The sequence below is a fragment of the Temnothorax americanus genome, unplaced genomic scaffold, assembly GCF_048541705.1.
Source record: "Temnothorax americanus isolate GAGA-0224 unplaced genomic scaffold, ASM4854170v1 Scaffold17, whole genome shotgun sequence".
Taxonomy (NCBI): Eukaryota; Metazoa; Arthropoda; class Insecta; order Hymenoptera; family Formicidae; genus Temnothorax; species Temnothorax americanus.
The window spans coordinates 90,048-104,147 of record NW_027509307.1 but is presented as its reverse complement, the minus strand read 5'-3'; the positions used below and the strand labels follow the sequence as shown (position 1 = coordinate 104,147).

Genomic DNA, 14,100 nt, shown 5'->3' with positions numbered 1-14,100 from the left:
CAGTTAAATTAAAGCTGAATTGTGAATCGATTAATTGTATTTCAGGGTATGGAACCATCAGCTGCATTCGATCGAAGCACAGATGCATTTAACTGTAGAAACATTTAGAAAATACCATTTTAAAAATATATAATTGTTATTCTCGCACTGTGAAAGGATGTGATTTTTTTATCACGAGTACTGACTCGAGAAAAAATTTGTTTATATCAAAATATATAATTATACATAAAATATATGTTTTCTTTCTGTTGTATAATCTCTGTCTGTATTGGAAAAATAATAAGAATAATTGAAAACATATATATTGCATGCATCTTCCATTATTTTTTTTGCAAAAAGTAAAGTTTTATATTTTATATTGCATAATTGTTACATTTTTATGTAAGCAATTTTTTTTCATTTTCTCAATAACTTATTCCTTTTTATTTAGAAAGAATAATGCGAAAATTATCCATATATTTAATTAGTTTTTAAATTTTCTTATTATTTTTCTTACATCATATACAAATCGAGATACAAAAGTTAACATATACGAACATATTTTATATAATAATTATACATATATATTTATATACCTATATGCTTTTATATGAATTTTTTTACCTACAGTTGTAACGTTACGTGTTACACGTTTTCAACGCGCATGCGCATGCGCGAAAAAAGGCGGCAATTCGCCAGCAACATCACACATCTGACATCACTTCAGTTTCAGTCTTTAGGTTAGGACGGTTAGGTATGGTTGAATGCGACTCGCGAGTGTCACGTGAATTGTAATTTACAGTAATTTATTGTCGCTGTCAGGTTTATATCTTGAGAACGGTAAGAGAAAAATTACAACGTGATATCTAAACAAGATAGCGGTGACAATTTTTTTCCTGTAATTGACTTTCAACCTCGATAATTACAATCTATGTTAATGGCAAAGCCAGTATAAATAAATTAAAATAAATCGTCTCCTGTGAAATATATAATATGAAAATAGATTTAAAAAATTTACTTTTCTCAAACTATAATGCTATTTTCAATAAATAATGGATAAAATTTATTAATTAGGTTGACCGAAGTGCAAGTCCTTAAAGAAGAAAGAAACGGATATTTATATATAATTGTTGCCGAACCCGATTGCATTTCAAGTGCAATGGCTAGATTAAACAAGTGCACGGACAAAGATATATCTGTATTACTTGAAACAAGTTCAGAGTCAAATGTCGAAGAACTGGACGAATCTTATGTGCCGAAGAAAACCACTGATAATAATTCTTTCGACCTGTCCGATTCTGACGAGATCTTTGACAGTAATGTGCCGAAGAAAAGCACCAATAATGATTCTTCCGATTCTGACGAGATCTTTGACAATAACAAACGTTTCTTATTACGAAACAATGCGTTGCAAAAGGAGCAAGTCTCTTTACGTTTAAGATTGAGACGTTCCACAGAACAAAGTATGTATAAGATAGACACCGAGTCGGAAGATGAAAAACCTAAGAGAGTAACCAGAAGTACAAAACGTTGTTTGAAAAATTTGCAAGATGAAAATCAGATGCCGCGTAAGGGCGCGAGAAGTATAAAGTTACCTAAAAGATATTCAGATTATGAATGTTATTCCTTTAAATCACAAGTGTCCGTTTTGCAGAGAGATCAGGTTAATTACAATGAAAAAAACCTACTTCTTGGTTCAGTGGAGACTTTCAAAACGAGAAAACGAGAAACCAGCAAACACGCAGTCAAGAGCGATGATGATTCAGATTGCACTTGTGTTAGTTTTGTTCCAAAGACACCGTCTACAAGAACAAGATCAAAACTTAATAAACAGAATCATGCTGATTCCGCAGACGATATCAATGACGATGCTACTCCTAAAGTTAGAACCAGATCAAAATATACATCTCCCTCTGTAGATAAAGAATTAAAAAGAGACAACATAGATAAATCACCTAGTAAGAAGATATATCTTGAAACAGATGCGATGCAAAATGTTTCGCTTAATTGTACTCCTAAAAGGTCGAAAATTCAGAGGAGCAGTCGCGGAACAATTTCAATTACGCCTAATAAATGTGAATCGGTACAAAATGATGAGAATAAGAGTAAAGCTGATAAGGTGGAAGTTACACGTAAAGCTGTTAAAGGTTTGTTTATAAAAAATAGTCAAGGAAACGATGACGCCATTGAGTCACCGGTAGTACAGAATGGTTCGATTACTCCAAAGGTTCGTGCATTGTTGAAGCAGAACGCTTTGACACCATCTATGAAAAGGAGAACTGATATGCTAGTTAAACCAGCAACGCCATTGCAAGAAATCAGAACTAGGTTGCATGTCAGTGCAGTTCCCAAGTCGTTACCTTGCAGAGAGGAAGAGTTTAATAACATTTATACATTTCTAGAAAGCAAGCTAATGGATAACAGCGGAGGGTAAGTTTATCTAGACGTTGCCTAACATATATTTGAATTTACTTTTCTGACATTATATGTATCAATATATTATTGCAGAAGCATCTATATAAATGGCGTCCCAGGTACAGGAAAAACAGCTACTGTAAATGAGATTTTGAAATGTCTGAAGAGAGCTGTGGAAAAGGGTAAATTGGACTATTTTGATTTGGTTGAGATTAACGGTATGAAATTATCTGAGCCCAGGCAAGCCTATGTACAGATTCTAAAGCAATTATCTGGAAAAGTTTTAACGTGGGAACAAGCATACAATATGTTAGAAAAGAAATTTAGTAGCAATGCTAAGAGACCAATGACGTTGCTACTTGTAGATGAGGTATGTACACACGCGTCTTTATTTTTTGTATATATAATATACATTTCCATTTATTTTCTATTATTTGTTATATCTTTTATATTGTGTTACGTAATCTTTATTTTATTGCTTCTTATTTGTTTCACTTATTTTTATTTTCTTTGTTTAAATTTTTGTAGCTTGATTTATTGTGTACAAAACGACAAGATGTAATATACAATTTATTGGACTGGCCTACAAAAGCCTCTGCTCGATTAGTAGTTATTACTATTGCCAATACTATGGATCTTCCAGAGAGAGTTTTAATGGGTAGAGTCACGTCACGATTAGGTCTTACCCGAGTAACGTTTGAACCATACAATTATAAACAATTATACGAGATAGTGTTAACTAGACTTAAAAACACCGACATTTTCGAAAATGAAATTATACAATTAATTGCACGGTAAGCATTATACACAGTCTCTTTATTTAAATGGTTCGTTAATATATTTTATGTATATGTATATGTTTTAATGTTGTTGTTGCATAACTTCATTATTCTTAAAATATTTGGTACGTTTTGATTAGCGTATTGTATGAATTATACTGACATTTTGGTACTTTTAATTGTTAATTTTTATAATGAAATCGATGAAATTTGACTAACCATTTCGCGAAAACATTTTATATTTTGTATTTTAGTAAGGTGTCCGCGGTATCAGGCGACGCTCGTCGCGCTTTGGACATTTGTCGTCGAGTGGCAGAAATTACGGAAACACGCAACAGTACTACAGTAAACGTACAAGACGTGAATGAGGCTTTGTCGGAGATGATAATAAATCCAAAAGTTCAAGCGGTAAAACATTGTTCAAAATTTGAGCAAATATTCTTGCAAGCCGTATGTGTGGAAGTCAAACGAATTGGTGTAGAAGAAGTTTGTTTCAAAAATGTTTATAGACAATTTGAATCTTTATGTTCCTTTGATGGTTCGTATAAAAAACTTGTCGATAATATAAGAAAGAATGCGACGTGTGTAAAAGAAACTTTATATTATTGTAACTTTTCTGTTTCCAGGTTACAAAACACCCAATATTACTCAGACGCTTGATATTTGCTCAAAGTTGGGTGACTATAGATTGTTATTGTGCGAATATTCAGGTAGCGATATACATCAAAAGATTCTGTTGAATATATCAAAGGATGAGATGCATTATGCATTACAAGAAGTTGATATTGACTAAAAATGAACAAAATTTGAATAAATGTCTATAATTATTAATTTAATTTATTACTAGTTTATTATATTAGTTTTATTTCTTTTTGTACAAAGATTTAGATATGTGTGTGCGCGAGTTTTTTTTTTACGAATTACGACTTTACACAATTTACTCGTCTCTAGATCATACAAATATGGTTTCCTTGTAATATTGTAATAAATAAATATTAAAATGCAAATACATTCTATCAATAAAAATTAAAATAGTAAATAAATTTATTTCTAAAGATTTGATTTTTGTTTCTCCCGTGGACATATCGTGTCGCGGTAAAGTCGCATATCTATTAAACGAATATGTTCAGAAATATATATGTTTGACTATATCATATGGCAACGAGTCAATCTATTATTGGAAAAATTACACAACTCAAGTTCACGGTAACCCTTCCTCTCTCATTCATTAATCTGTTGGCTAACAGTATTTTACTTGTTGTAATGTGTTGCGAAAATAATACTGTTTTTTAAAATTTTATAGTAAGTGAATTATTGATATTATTTGCAATACATATAAAAAAATCCAGAAGTAATGAATAGTAACGACATCGACGAAAATATTCTTTCATTATATAATGCTCAAAAGTGGGAAGAGATTGCTGCATTAGCTTCCGCGAATGGCAATCCTAAGCCTAGTCGATTATCATGGGTATTGCCTGACGTGAGTGACTTGTATTGGATAAACGATACTATACGAAAGTATAATTTAACTGGAATTACAAGCATTGGTTGTGGTTGTGGATTATTGGAATGGTTACTACAAAAATGTTCAGGTAAATCTTAAAAATAATATTGATATAAACAATAAACATAGGTCTCTTCGATAATATTTATAATTGCTTATCATTGTAACATATTTTTTTTTTAAGGATTGGACGTTGTGGGTATAGAATTGGATAGTTCTTGGTGGAATAGCAAATATTCTCCTCCACAATTCTTAAAAAATATTATCTTTATTGAGAACAAGTCAAATTTTCAAGTGCCAAAACGATACGCAATGTTATTTTGCTACTTCAATAACTGTGCAGCATTCTGTAATTATATAGAAAATTACAAAGGTAATTTGATTTTTGTTATTGGACCTGCGCAAGGGAATAATTGTACAACAGATCCATTGCCATTTGATGAAAAATTTGAAAAATATAATTGGAAATTAATAAAGCAGAAAAAACTCGTGTGTTCCAACGATTATATTACTGTATACAGTAATAAATAATAAAAAGTATAATGTGTGTTAAATAATATATATAATGAATAATAATTTTAAATAAATATATATATAATGAACTAAAAATAATAAATACATAAACCATTATCCTGTGTACAATTTATTGTTGAATATTTTTAATTTAATTTACTTATCCATTATATTGGCATGTTTTCAAAACTTCGTGTGATGCGCTGGATGAGAATACTTTTAATGATGACATTGGTTTTATTTTATTAAATAATTATCTTATTGTGGAGAGAGAAAGTGCAACTCAACCGCCGAGCCGCTGCACAGTCGCGCGAGAGGTGGAACGCGTTGAGTCGAGCCCCCGGATCTGGCCAATCGCGTTTCGCCGCTCCGCGCCACCGGCGCGGCGGATCGATACGGTGACGTAGTAGGCAGTGTAGGCACTAGTACCGAGTACCGAGATTTAATTTTATATTTATGAAGTGACAATGTCGACGGATAGAAATATTATTGAATCGAAAAAGAACACGGAGGGCAAAAATAAGGACAAAATCTACTGTACATTTTGCCCCTCGAAAATGCTTAATGCCGGAGCAGCCAAGTTAATAAACATGGACGTGAGTATTAGTACTATTTGTAGTGTATACATTAATATTGAAGAAATCTGATGTAGAACTCCTTACTTGATTATTTCATTGCGCGTTATAGCAATTCAATTATTATAGATGCCGCTGAATCATTAGACGATACATATTTTCAGCGCGTTACTACGCTTTTACACGCCGAACGTTTATAACCTAAAAATTGTATTATGTGCATTCGGTGCTTCGTCGATTTGCATCAAGTTTTTAAATCTGTACCGATAAATTTATACCAAGAGTTTTTAAATCTGTTTCAAACAATTGTTGTATAGTTTAATTTAATAATTGTCGATTTAAGCGAGTAAATAATAAATACAAAAATTTTTTATTACAGTTTGCGCTGCCCTATATCCATAGTAAAGCACAAGACGAGGCTAATCAATCAGAAATAATTTCTGACTACTGGCTAATAGAGGATATGTATACTTTCGAAAATATCGGCGTGTCGCATACGGTAGGCAACGTCAAATATCTAGCTTGCGCCGATTGCGAGAGAGGTCCAGTAGGATGGCACGATTTGTCCACTAAAAAGTCGTACATTGCATTGTGTAGAGTAAAATATGAATGAATAGAGATAAGTGCTTAATAAAATAATTTTCTAATTTTATACGTGTATAAATGTACGCGTATGCCACGTACATACACAACACAAGTGTACAGAAAGATAATTATGCAGATATAAAATAATATTTATGAAGCTATGAATATGTGCTTTATATGTGTATATATACATACAAAAACGTATCTCTCTAGTTAGATTTTATCTAAGTAAACTTATCTTTTTTAAATTAAATGGTTAAATAAATAAATATTTAATTTTTTTTTAAAAGACGTCATAAAAACAAGTCAAAAGTGTCAATGGCACTATCTTATACAGTAGAATTATGTTCATCTCACATAAAACCTCAGAAATTAATGTTTACACATCAGGAATAATAATAAAAAGGTATGATTTGTTGTTTTACTTGACAATTTAATATTTAATCACAATATGTTACAAACAGCTGATGAATCAGATAATTAATCCTCGATACAATGTAACGATTCAATAAATTCCATTTACAATTAAAAATCTGTTTACTTAATTAATGCATTTGTGTGACTCTCAATTATGCCGTTACGTATCACTTGCTTCACAATGCCGTTCGTATGCCGAGTATCACAAATGGGTTATACGTTACATATAATTAATATAATTAACCATACGTGTGAGGTGTTAAATCCGCGCGAGTACTTATACGTGTATACTTCTCGATACGATGTATGTATATATGTATATTATGCGTATGTAATATATTTTTGATACTTGTCATGTATACATTATCTGTTTTGCAAAGCCCGTTTGCGATTTGGGGGGGGGAGCTCAGTTAAGTCAGCATTTATTTATTTACGCGTCCCTTTTTTTATTTTATCTTCCTTTAATCTTAAATATTGCAAAAATAGTCGCGCGTTCGTGCGAGCCATACCGCGCCGATATTAATAACATCACAGCTTTATCTCTTCTTAAAACGCGTACGTCGCTAAAGCAAAACGCATTATTCTTTCATTCGACGAAAGATGCGGACGTATATAATATATTATACAGTGTGTGCGCGCGCGCGCAGACGAACGCACACGTATACGCACGTACGCGTTACACAGCGCTAATAATTAATGAGAGGACAATCTTAAGTACGATAGTTTCGTGAAAACTGTTATTTTGTATCATACGTAATAGTAAGTCTGAGCAGAACGATAGACACATTAATCCTAAGGATTAAGGATTGTATAAGAATTATAATAACTACATAAAGAATTATGTATGTAAATGAATAGAATGTTCGCAGAGATATAAAGTTGTCTTTGAATGTTCCTATAAGTAAAGGAATGAAGAATATATCTATATATAGCTAATATTACAGCTAATAAATAATTATATATTTTGAAATGTTTGAATAATTACATATCTTTTCCCACTTATGTAAACTCTTTTGAATGTAGGACAAGAGAATGTTACAATATCCACGTAAATATACTTGTCTACATTACCATTGCCATCACTGCGGCAATTTTGTTATTTTTTATCTAATAATACTATGTCCCGGCAAAAAAATCTTGATATAAAAACATTGAATATATATATAATTATGTATAAAATATGTTCATGTATGTTTTTTTTTCTCTTATTTCCTATATCTTATTTTTCCTGTATAAACGGACAGAGATTATACACGAGAAAGAAGACATATAATGAATATATTTTCATATAATTATATATATATTGTTCTATATGAAAATTTTTTTACTGAGGTATATGTTTATCAACTTATGTATACACATATGTCAACGAGAAGTTTTAACGACGTATACGGATATATTAATCGTAAAATTCTATTTCTGTTGGAATCTAATAGAAAATTTATTTAAAAAATATGAAATTATATATCCTTTTTTAAAACAATGTAGTAAAAGAAAGTGTTAAAATGTTTGAAATTTCGAAGAACAAATTTTGATCAATTCTTCACGATTTGTTCGGCTAAATAGAATGCTGTAAAGTATATCTATACATGAATTTACGTGATCTTTCGTACGTATAAATAAGGCTACGGTCAACGTGACGCTACCAATGCTTCGAAGCATTCCTCTTCTCTTTTCTTTCAATGAAGAAAGAAAGGGAAGAAGAACGCTCCAAAGCATTTGTAGCGTCACGTTGACCGTAGCTTAAATATGTATAATAAGCGATATTACAGCATGTCAGGTAATGGCAATTCAGTACATCATAATATTATTTTTCAGAAAGTTTTCAGTGTTGTATGAAATGTTTAATGCGTGTTACATTTTTTCGTAATTGTTTCTTTATATATTTTTAATTGTTATCCAAGATATGTACGCAATTGTACTATATATGATATTCTCTAAGCATCTCCTTTATCATATCAATATTGCATAATACGCGTGTATGTCCGTGGGCGTATGAATACAGGATATTTTGTAATTAGGTGCCAGAAAAGTGATAAATCTACATATATATAAATTAGAAAGTATAAATTTTTATATCTGTAACAATTGTTTTTTATACGGTTGTATTTGCTATATTAACAAATAATGAAAATTAAAGATTTGTATTGTATGAAAAAGAAAATGTAGAACAGATACACAAGATAAATACGATACGTTTAAGTATTAAACACACAAATCTGAACAGAGATCGTGCAAGTAGAGATAATAGTAAGAAATTCTATTATGTAGAATCTCCTACACGTATACCAAATAAGTATTAAAAATCGGTTTTTAAAAATAAATCTCATGAAAAAAATTTTGTATTTTATATATATTTTTTATGTAGTTTCAAGTTGTTTGCTAGTTGGAGCTATACAAAATATCCTGTATATATAAGAGTTAATAATACAGATTTTTATTATTCGAAAATTGTAAATCCATTTTTCATGCAGTACATATATGCTTACGTATACACATGTCGCGCAGAATTTTCTCTCTCTCTCTCTCTCTCTCTCTCTCTCTCTCTTTCTCTTTCTCCCTCCCTCCGTCCCTCCCCCTCTCTCCCTCTTCTCTTCTTCCTTCCCAGCGGATGCAGTGAAAAGATATAAAAATAACAAAAAGGAAATTAAATACTTTGGAGAAATATATATACATAAACACGCACAGTTATACAATCGATTACTTTTACTTGATTTCTTCTATTTTCTCTGTGTAATATTATTATTGTTATGACTAATAATTATGACTAATAGACAGAGCGACAGCATAAAAAGTGAAGCTTTGAGTATATAAATTCTTTCGCGATTTTGTTAAAAGTATAATTTCGAATAATTCTATTCGATAATATTTGACGCTTAAATCTTTTTATGTATACGTTTCTCTCTCCCTTCACTTTTTTCTCTTTTCCTCTCTTTTCTCTTTTTTTAGTCCTTTTTCCCTCCCTTTTCTTTTTCTATTTCACTCCCTCACTATCTCTGTCTATCTTTTTACTTCTCTTATATTTTTTTCAATGTTTTTTTTATTTTTATTGCTGCATTTTTTCAATCGCGTCATCTATATACCAGAAATTATTACCTAGATATGTGTAACAACTTCGCAATGGCAAATTTACCTTTTCATTTTTCTTAACAAACAGAAGTGCATTTATTTCTTTAATACAAATAAATTTTATCGAACAAAAATTCTTAAAGCCATGTATGCGAAATGTTATTAATAACGTATGTGCAGAAAAGGACGTGATTCGTAATACGTTATTATTACGTTAAGTTGTAACGTATGCTAATATATTTTTCTCCTTGATAAATTTTTCACCGTCCAACAGTCAGAATAATGTCAATTAGGTTTACTGTGGACCCGTAGGAATTAAAAAAAAATCTCAAGAAAGAAAGATACGAAAAAAATGAAAGAATTAACATTATATTGTAAAGAAAAATGTTATTCCTAATCACATAAATATTTGAAATTCCAAACAAATTTTCAGTAATTTACCTAGACCATTTTTGAGAGTAATTAATTTCTTGCATAATAGGAGTCTTTCTTATACTTAATATTTCGCGACTATATACTAAAGTTTTGCTTATAACGCGCGCGCACTGGGATGTCGTAATAAAAATTCTACACAGTCGTTTACAAATATAAATAATGCAGACTGCGTGTGTTATTTTCTAAAACAGTGCCACTGATAATACGACGGCATAGTAGTCGTATTATACGTCTTGGTCCGTGGAGCATTAAATATTAACAACGTCAATAAGATTAATTAATTCGCTCATCAATCCTATTACCTAATAATTCTTGCTTGTTTACGGTGTGAAGTATACAAAAGATAGCAGAAATATGTGCAGTAAGCAGTTTATATTTCTTATCGTCGTCAAACATTCTTTATTGACTTAAAAAAGCTATTAAAAAATGTATTATATTATATGTATTATTACGTAAAGATAACGTAAACATATTTTTTATTTAAATTAAATATAAATAAATTATGTATAACATTGTGCATTTACTAATGTACACGAGATTTAATATTTTGTGTATTTGTAAAAAATATTAATACGCGTTCAAACATTTATATAAATCCTCTATTCTTACAAAATTTATATTAGCACATCCAATTTATTTAGATTGGTCTATGCTGGATGTGGTTAAATTTGATTATTTTTAAATACTCTATACTTCAAATTTTACTCTATACTTCGCTATGCGCAATATTCGTTGTGTCGATTGCATGTATGCATTTTTCAAGAGACATTTATACGTAAAAAAAATCAATATAACTATTAAAAAATTAAATATAATATATTAAATTAATAACGGTATTAAATTAAATAACAATAAATTAACAAGAAAAACTCTACTTTTTAATCGACAATAAATTAATTTTAATTTTATGTTTGCATCCCTCTATATTGTTCTATTTTTTGCTGCACTTTTAAGTAATGACAAATTAAGTCATTAATGAATTTGATTGCTATTTGCTTTTTATGCATGTATAGTTTATGTATTAATGCGTTTTTATAGCATATTCTGCATGAAAATGTTTTCGAACGTTTTTGTTACGAATTATAAGAAAATGTTTTTCGGTTGATAAAACATTCAATAAAAATTTTTATGCGGTATTTATGTATCATATTTCGTTATTACAAATTATATATATCAGCGCACAATCTTGTGTCTATATTCAAAATGGAATCATATTCTCCACATTCTTCATATGCACTATACTTTTTATAGATTTTGCTTCCCTTGATCGTAAGGAGTAAACTTTACAATGAGATAATATACTCTCTAAACCTGAATCAGTCTAAAGTATGCCACTCCAGTGACTTTTTACTGATTCAGAGATTTAGAGAGTATAATATAAATAAGTAATATATGTAATAAATAAATAAATTTCATCTTTAATATAATAAATTTTTATACTGCAAAATGGTTGTTTATCATTTTTGCTTAGACTTTTTAAAATTGTTCTTGCAAATATTATTATAAATAGATATTAATCGGGCTCATCAATAAATATCAATTATTTATTTCATTTTTTTCCTCGTTCGCGCTTATCAACAAAAATCACATTTATTTATTTTTCTAACTTTCAATACAAAATGTATATCTATGTACATACATATCAGTAAAAAACACGGTAGAACGATTGTTTCTTTAGAAAATGAAAGTCAGTATCCTGAAAAACTTTATTAAAGAAGAAAGAACATAATATCAGGTTTTGTAAGTTGACGTATAGGTGAGTCAGAAAAAGACAGAGATGTCATATTCGTAATGAACTTTATATAAATACCTAATATTTGCATACGCTTTGGCTTATAATTTTTGCATGAATTATATTGTAATAAAATGAATTGAGATATATTGCTTATATTGTTTGAAATAAATTTCGAAAGCTTATCTCACAATCAAACAAAATGCTTTATAGTAACGCTGCCAGAAAAGGCGATACGAAAAAAACTGTCAAGTTTCGATATTCCTTCTAAATTGCGAAAATCAAAGGTGCTTTTGATATTAATCGTTTCATAATCCATCGATTATTACATATTAGTATAGAAATAAACATCGCTGACAAAAAAAATTTCGTCTGAAAAATTAGCCTTTAGTTTTTAAGAAATTTAGAGACACTACGATGCAAACAAACTTTGAGAAATTACAGAGATAATCTAATAAAATCACGTTGCTTTAAAAAAAAGGCAGATTGACTTTAATTTTTATTATATCGTATATGGTATCTCACAATTATATATTGAGCGTAAAAAATGTATTTATTCCATAATTTAAATAATTTCTCTTTTGTGATGTCTTTTTTCTGTTTTTCTTTCGTTCTTTTTCTTCCTCTTGTTCTGTTTGAGGGAATATGTCACATCTACAGTTAATAAATATATAATGATATCTACCTATCAATCTTCTTTCTCTCCCTCTTTCTTCCCATTCCCCTCTTTCCTTCAAAGTTTGTTTGCGTTGTAATGTAACATCATTACCACTATGTATTTAGTTATCTACACATAAAAGATAAAAAATAAATATATCATTACTACCTGTCCTCCCTTTTTATCTTTATTTCGAATTCCGGAGCGTTATAGAGAAAAGAAATAATACTCCATTCGTTCTGAAAGACTCGTGCAAAAGACGTTTTTTTTCGTCTGCTTGGCTTTACGATTATATTAAAATCGAAAAATATTTATATTTATTGCAGTGCAATCTATGTTTTACGATATAATGCTGAAACTTTCTGAAAGAGAGCTGCCATATTTATACCCGTACAAATATTGTTAATCATAATTTTACATCCTTCTTCCTGTATTCTCTTTTCATTTTGCATTTTGCATCTTTATTTAAGCAACTTTATTGCAAAGTTTTGTAAAATATCCGTTGAATAACTTTTGTTGGATCAAAATGGCTTTCATTGAAAAACTCTTTTCTCAACTATCAAATGCATCATCCTCATCGTTCATTGTTATTGTATATACTCTTCGGAAAGTTATTAATGACGATTTTAATATAACAGACTATAAGGTTTCTTTTCTTTCAGTCTGCCGCAATAAAAAATCGTAGAACAATATATAAACAAAATTTTAATCATTAAAGTGTAATATCATTATAGTTTTATAATTACTTTTTTATCTCTTTTAATTACTTTTTAATTATTTCTGTCATCATTCAATAACAACGTCTATTCAAATTATATATCTTAGGATTAGAAGTTTGCTCAAATTACGATATTGTCTGTTATTTTACTTTTTCTTTCTTTTTCTCATAAAAATTGATAAAATGGCAAACATTATCGAACGAATAAGCAAATGCATTTCAGAGTTAAGCAGTATTTTTGAGCTAAACTATTTTGTTTGGTCCAATCAAAATAGTTCAGTTCAAATAATATCAATGCTTCATCGTATATAATCTGTCACAATCCTGCCTTGCTAATTTACATTGTAGAAGAGCTCCAAATTGGAGGTGTATATCCATATGCCAGTGAAAGTTAAAATTTTTTTGGCAGTCAATTATCAAACGAGATCTGTGTTAGTGAGTATTTATCGCTCAAGCTCGATTCTTTGGACGTCGGTTAGCGATGTCTGTCATTATCTAACCACTCCACTTCCTCCTTTACATAATACAAATACTAAAAGGGAATTCGGCTCCTTTATTGTAAATATTTTATTGATGTATAACGCGCGTAAACCATAAACGAGACTTCGAATCATTTTAACTTCACATTAATCGAGTGATGTATGTCTTGAAAATTTTCAGATCATTTTTCAATACATAGCACATAGAAGAGAACTAAGGTCGATGCTAACCGTCGTCA

General features: G+C 29.9%; 3 protein-coding genes across 4 annotated transcripts; all 3 read left to right on the top strand.

Annotated features, from left to right (window-relative positions):
* Window positions 1–667: 667 nt before the first annotated feature.
* On the top strand, window positions 668–4,007 carry Orc1 (origin recognition complex subunit 1). 2 transcript variants are annotated; one of them, XM_077403223.1, is made up of 6 exons: window positions 668–819; window positions 1,054–2,409; window positions 2,488–2,764; window positions 2,923–3,188; window positions 3,428–3,711; window positions 3,800–4,007. In XM_077403223.1, the coding sequence occupies exons 2-6, from the start codon at window positions 1,139–1,141 to the stop codon at window positions 3,964–3,966; spliced, it is 2,265 nt and encodes a 754-aa protein (XP_077259349.1). In that variant the 5' UTR covers window positions 668–819; window positions 1,054–1,138; the 3' UTR covers window positions 3,967–4,007. The 2 variants fall into 2 exon arrangements, with proteins under 2 accessions (XP_077259349.1, XP_077259350.1); XM_077403224.1 differs by lacking the exon at window positions 668–819 and having other exon boundaries at window positions 1,395–1,562; window positions 1,634–2,409.
* Window positions 4,008–4,085: 78 nt separating this feature from the next.
* On the top strand, window positions 4,086–5,418 carry LOC143895845 (uncharacterized). Its single transcript, XM_077403258.1, has 3 exons — window positions 4,086–4,379; window positions 4,477–4,768; window positions 4,865–5,418. Exons 2-3 carry the CDS (start codon window positions 4,528–4,530, stop codon window positions 5,209–5,211), a joined length of 588 nt encoding a protein of 195 aa, XP_077259384.1. The 5' UTR covers window positions 4,086–4,379; window positions 4,477–4,527; the 3' UTR covers window positions 5,212–5,418.
* Window positions 5,419–5,570: 152 nt separating this feature from the next.
* On the top strand, window positions 5,571–7,592 carry Strat (RAB interacting factor STRAT). The gene is made up of 2 exons (XM_077403262.1): window positions 5,571–5,789; window positions 6,148–7,592. Exons 1-2 carry the CDS (start codon window positions 5,661–5,663, stop codon window positions 6,379–6,381), a joined length of 363 nt encoding a protein of 120 aa, XP_077259388.1. The 5' UTR covers window positions 5,571–5,660; the 3' UTR covers window positions 6,382–7,592.
* The last annotated feature ends 6,508 nt before the right edge of the window (window positions 7,593–14,100 follow it).

What these genes read in the sequence shown, in the direction of transcription:
- Orc1 (XM_077403223.1), top strand. Translation starts at nt 1,139, where the DNA reads ATGGCTAGATTAAACAAGTGCACGGACAAAGATATATCTGTATTACTT. An exon ending in CTAATGGATAACAGCGGAGG is followed by an intron (nt 2,410 to 2,487) that starts GTAAGTTTATCT and finishes ATATTATTGCAG; the next exon opens with AAGCATCTATATAAATGGCG. An exon ending in ATCTTTATGTTCCTTTGATG is followed by an intron (nt 3,712 to 3,799) that starts GTTCGTATAAAA and finishes TTCTGTTTCCAG; the next exon opens with GTTACAAAACACCCAATATT.
- LOC143895845 (XM_077403258.1), top strand. Translation starts at nt 4,528, where the DNA reads ATGAATAGTAACGACATCGACGAAAATATTCTTTCATTATATAATGCT. An exon ending in GTTACTACAAAAATGTTCAG is followed by an intron (nt 4,769 to 4,864) that starts GTAAATCTTAAA and finishes TTTTTTTTTAAG; the next exon opens with GATTGGACGTTGTGGGTATA.
- Strat (XM_077403262.1), top strand. Translation starts at nt 5,661, where the DNA reads ATGTCGACGGATAGAAATATTATTGAATCGAAAAAGAACACGGAGGGC. An exon ending in CCAAGTTAATAAACATGGAC is followed by an intron (nt 5,790 to 6,147) that starts GTGAGTATTAGT and finishes TTTTTATTACAG; the next exon opens with TTTGCGCTGCCCTATATCCA.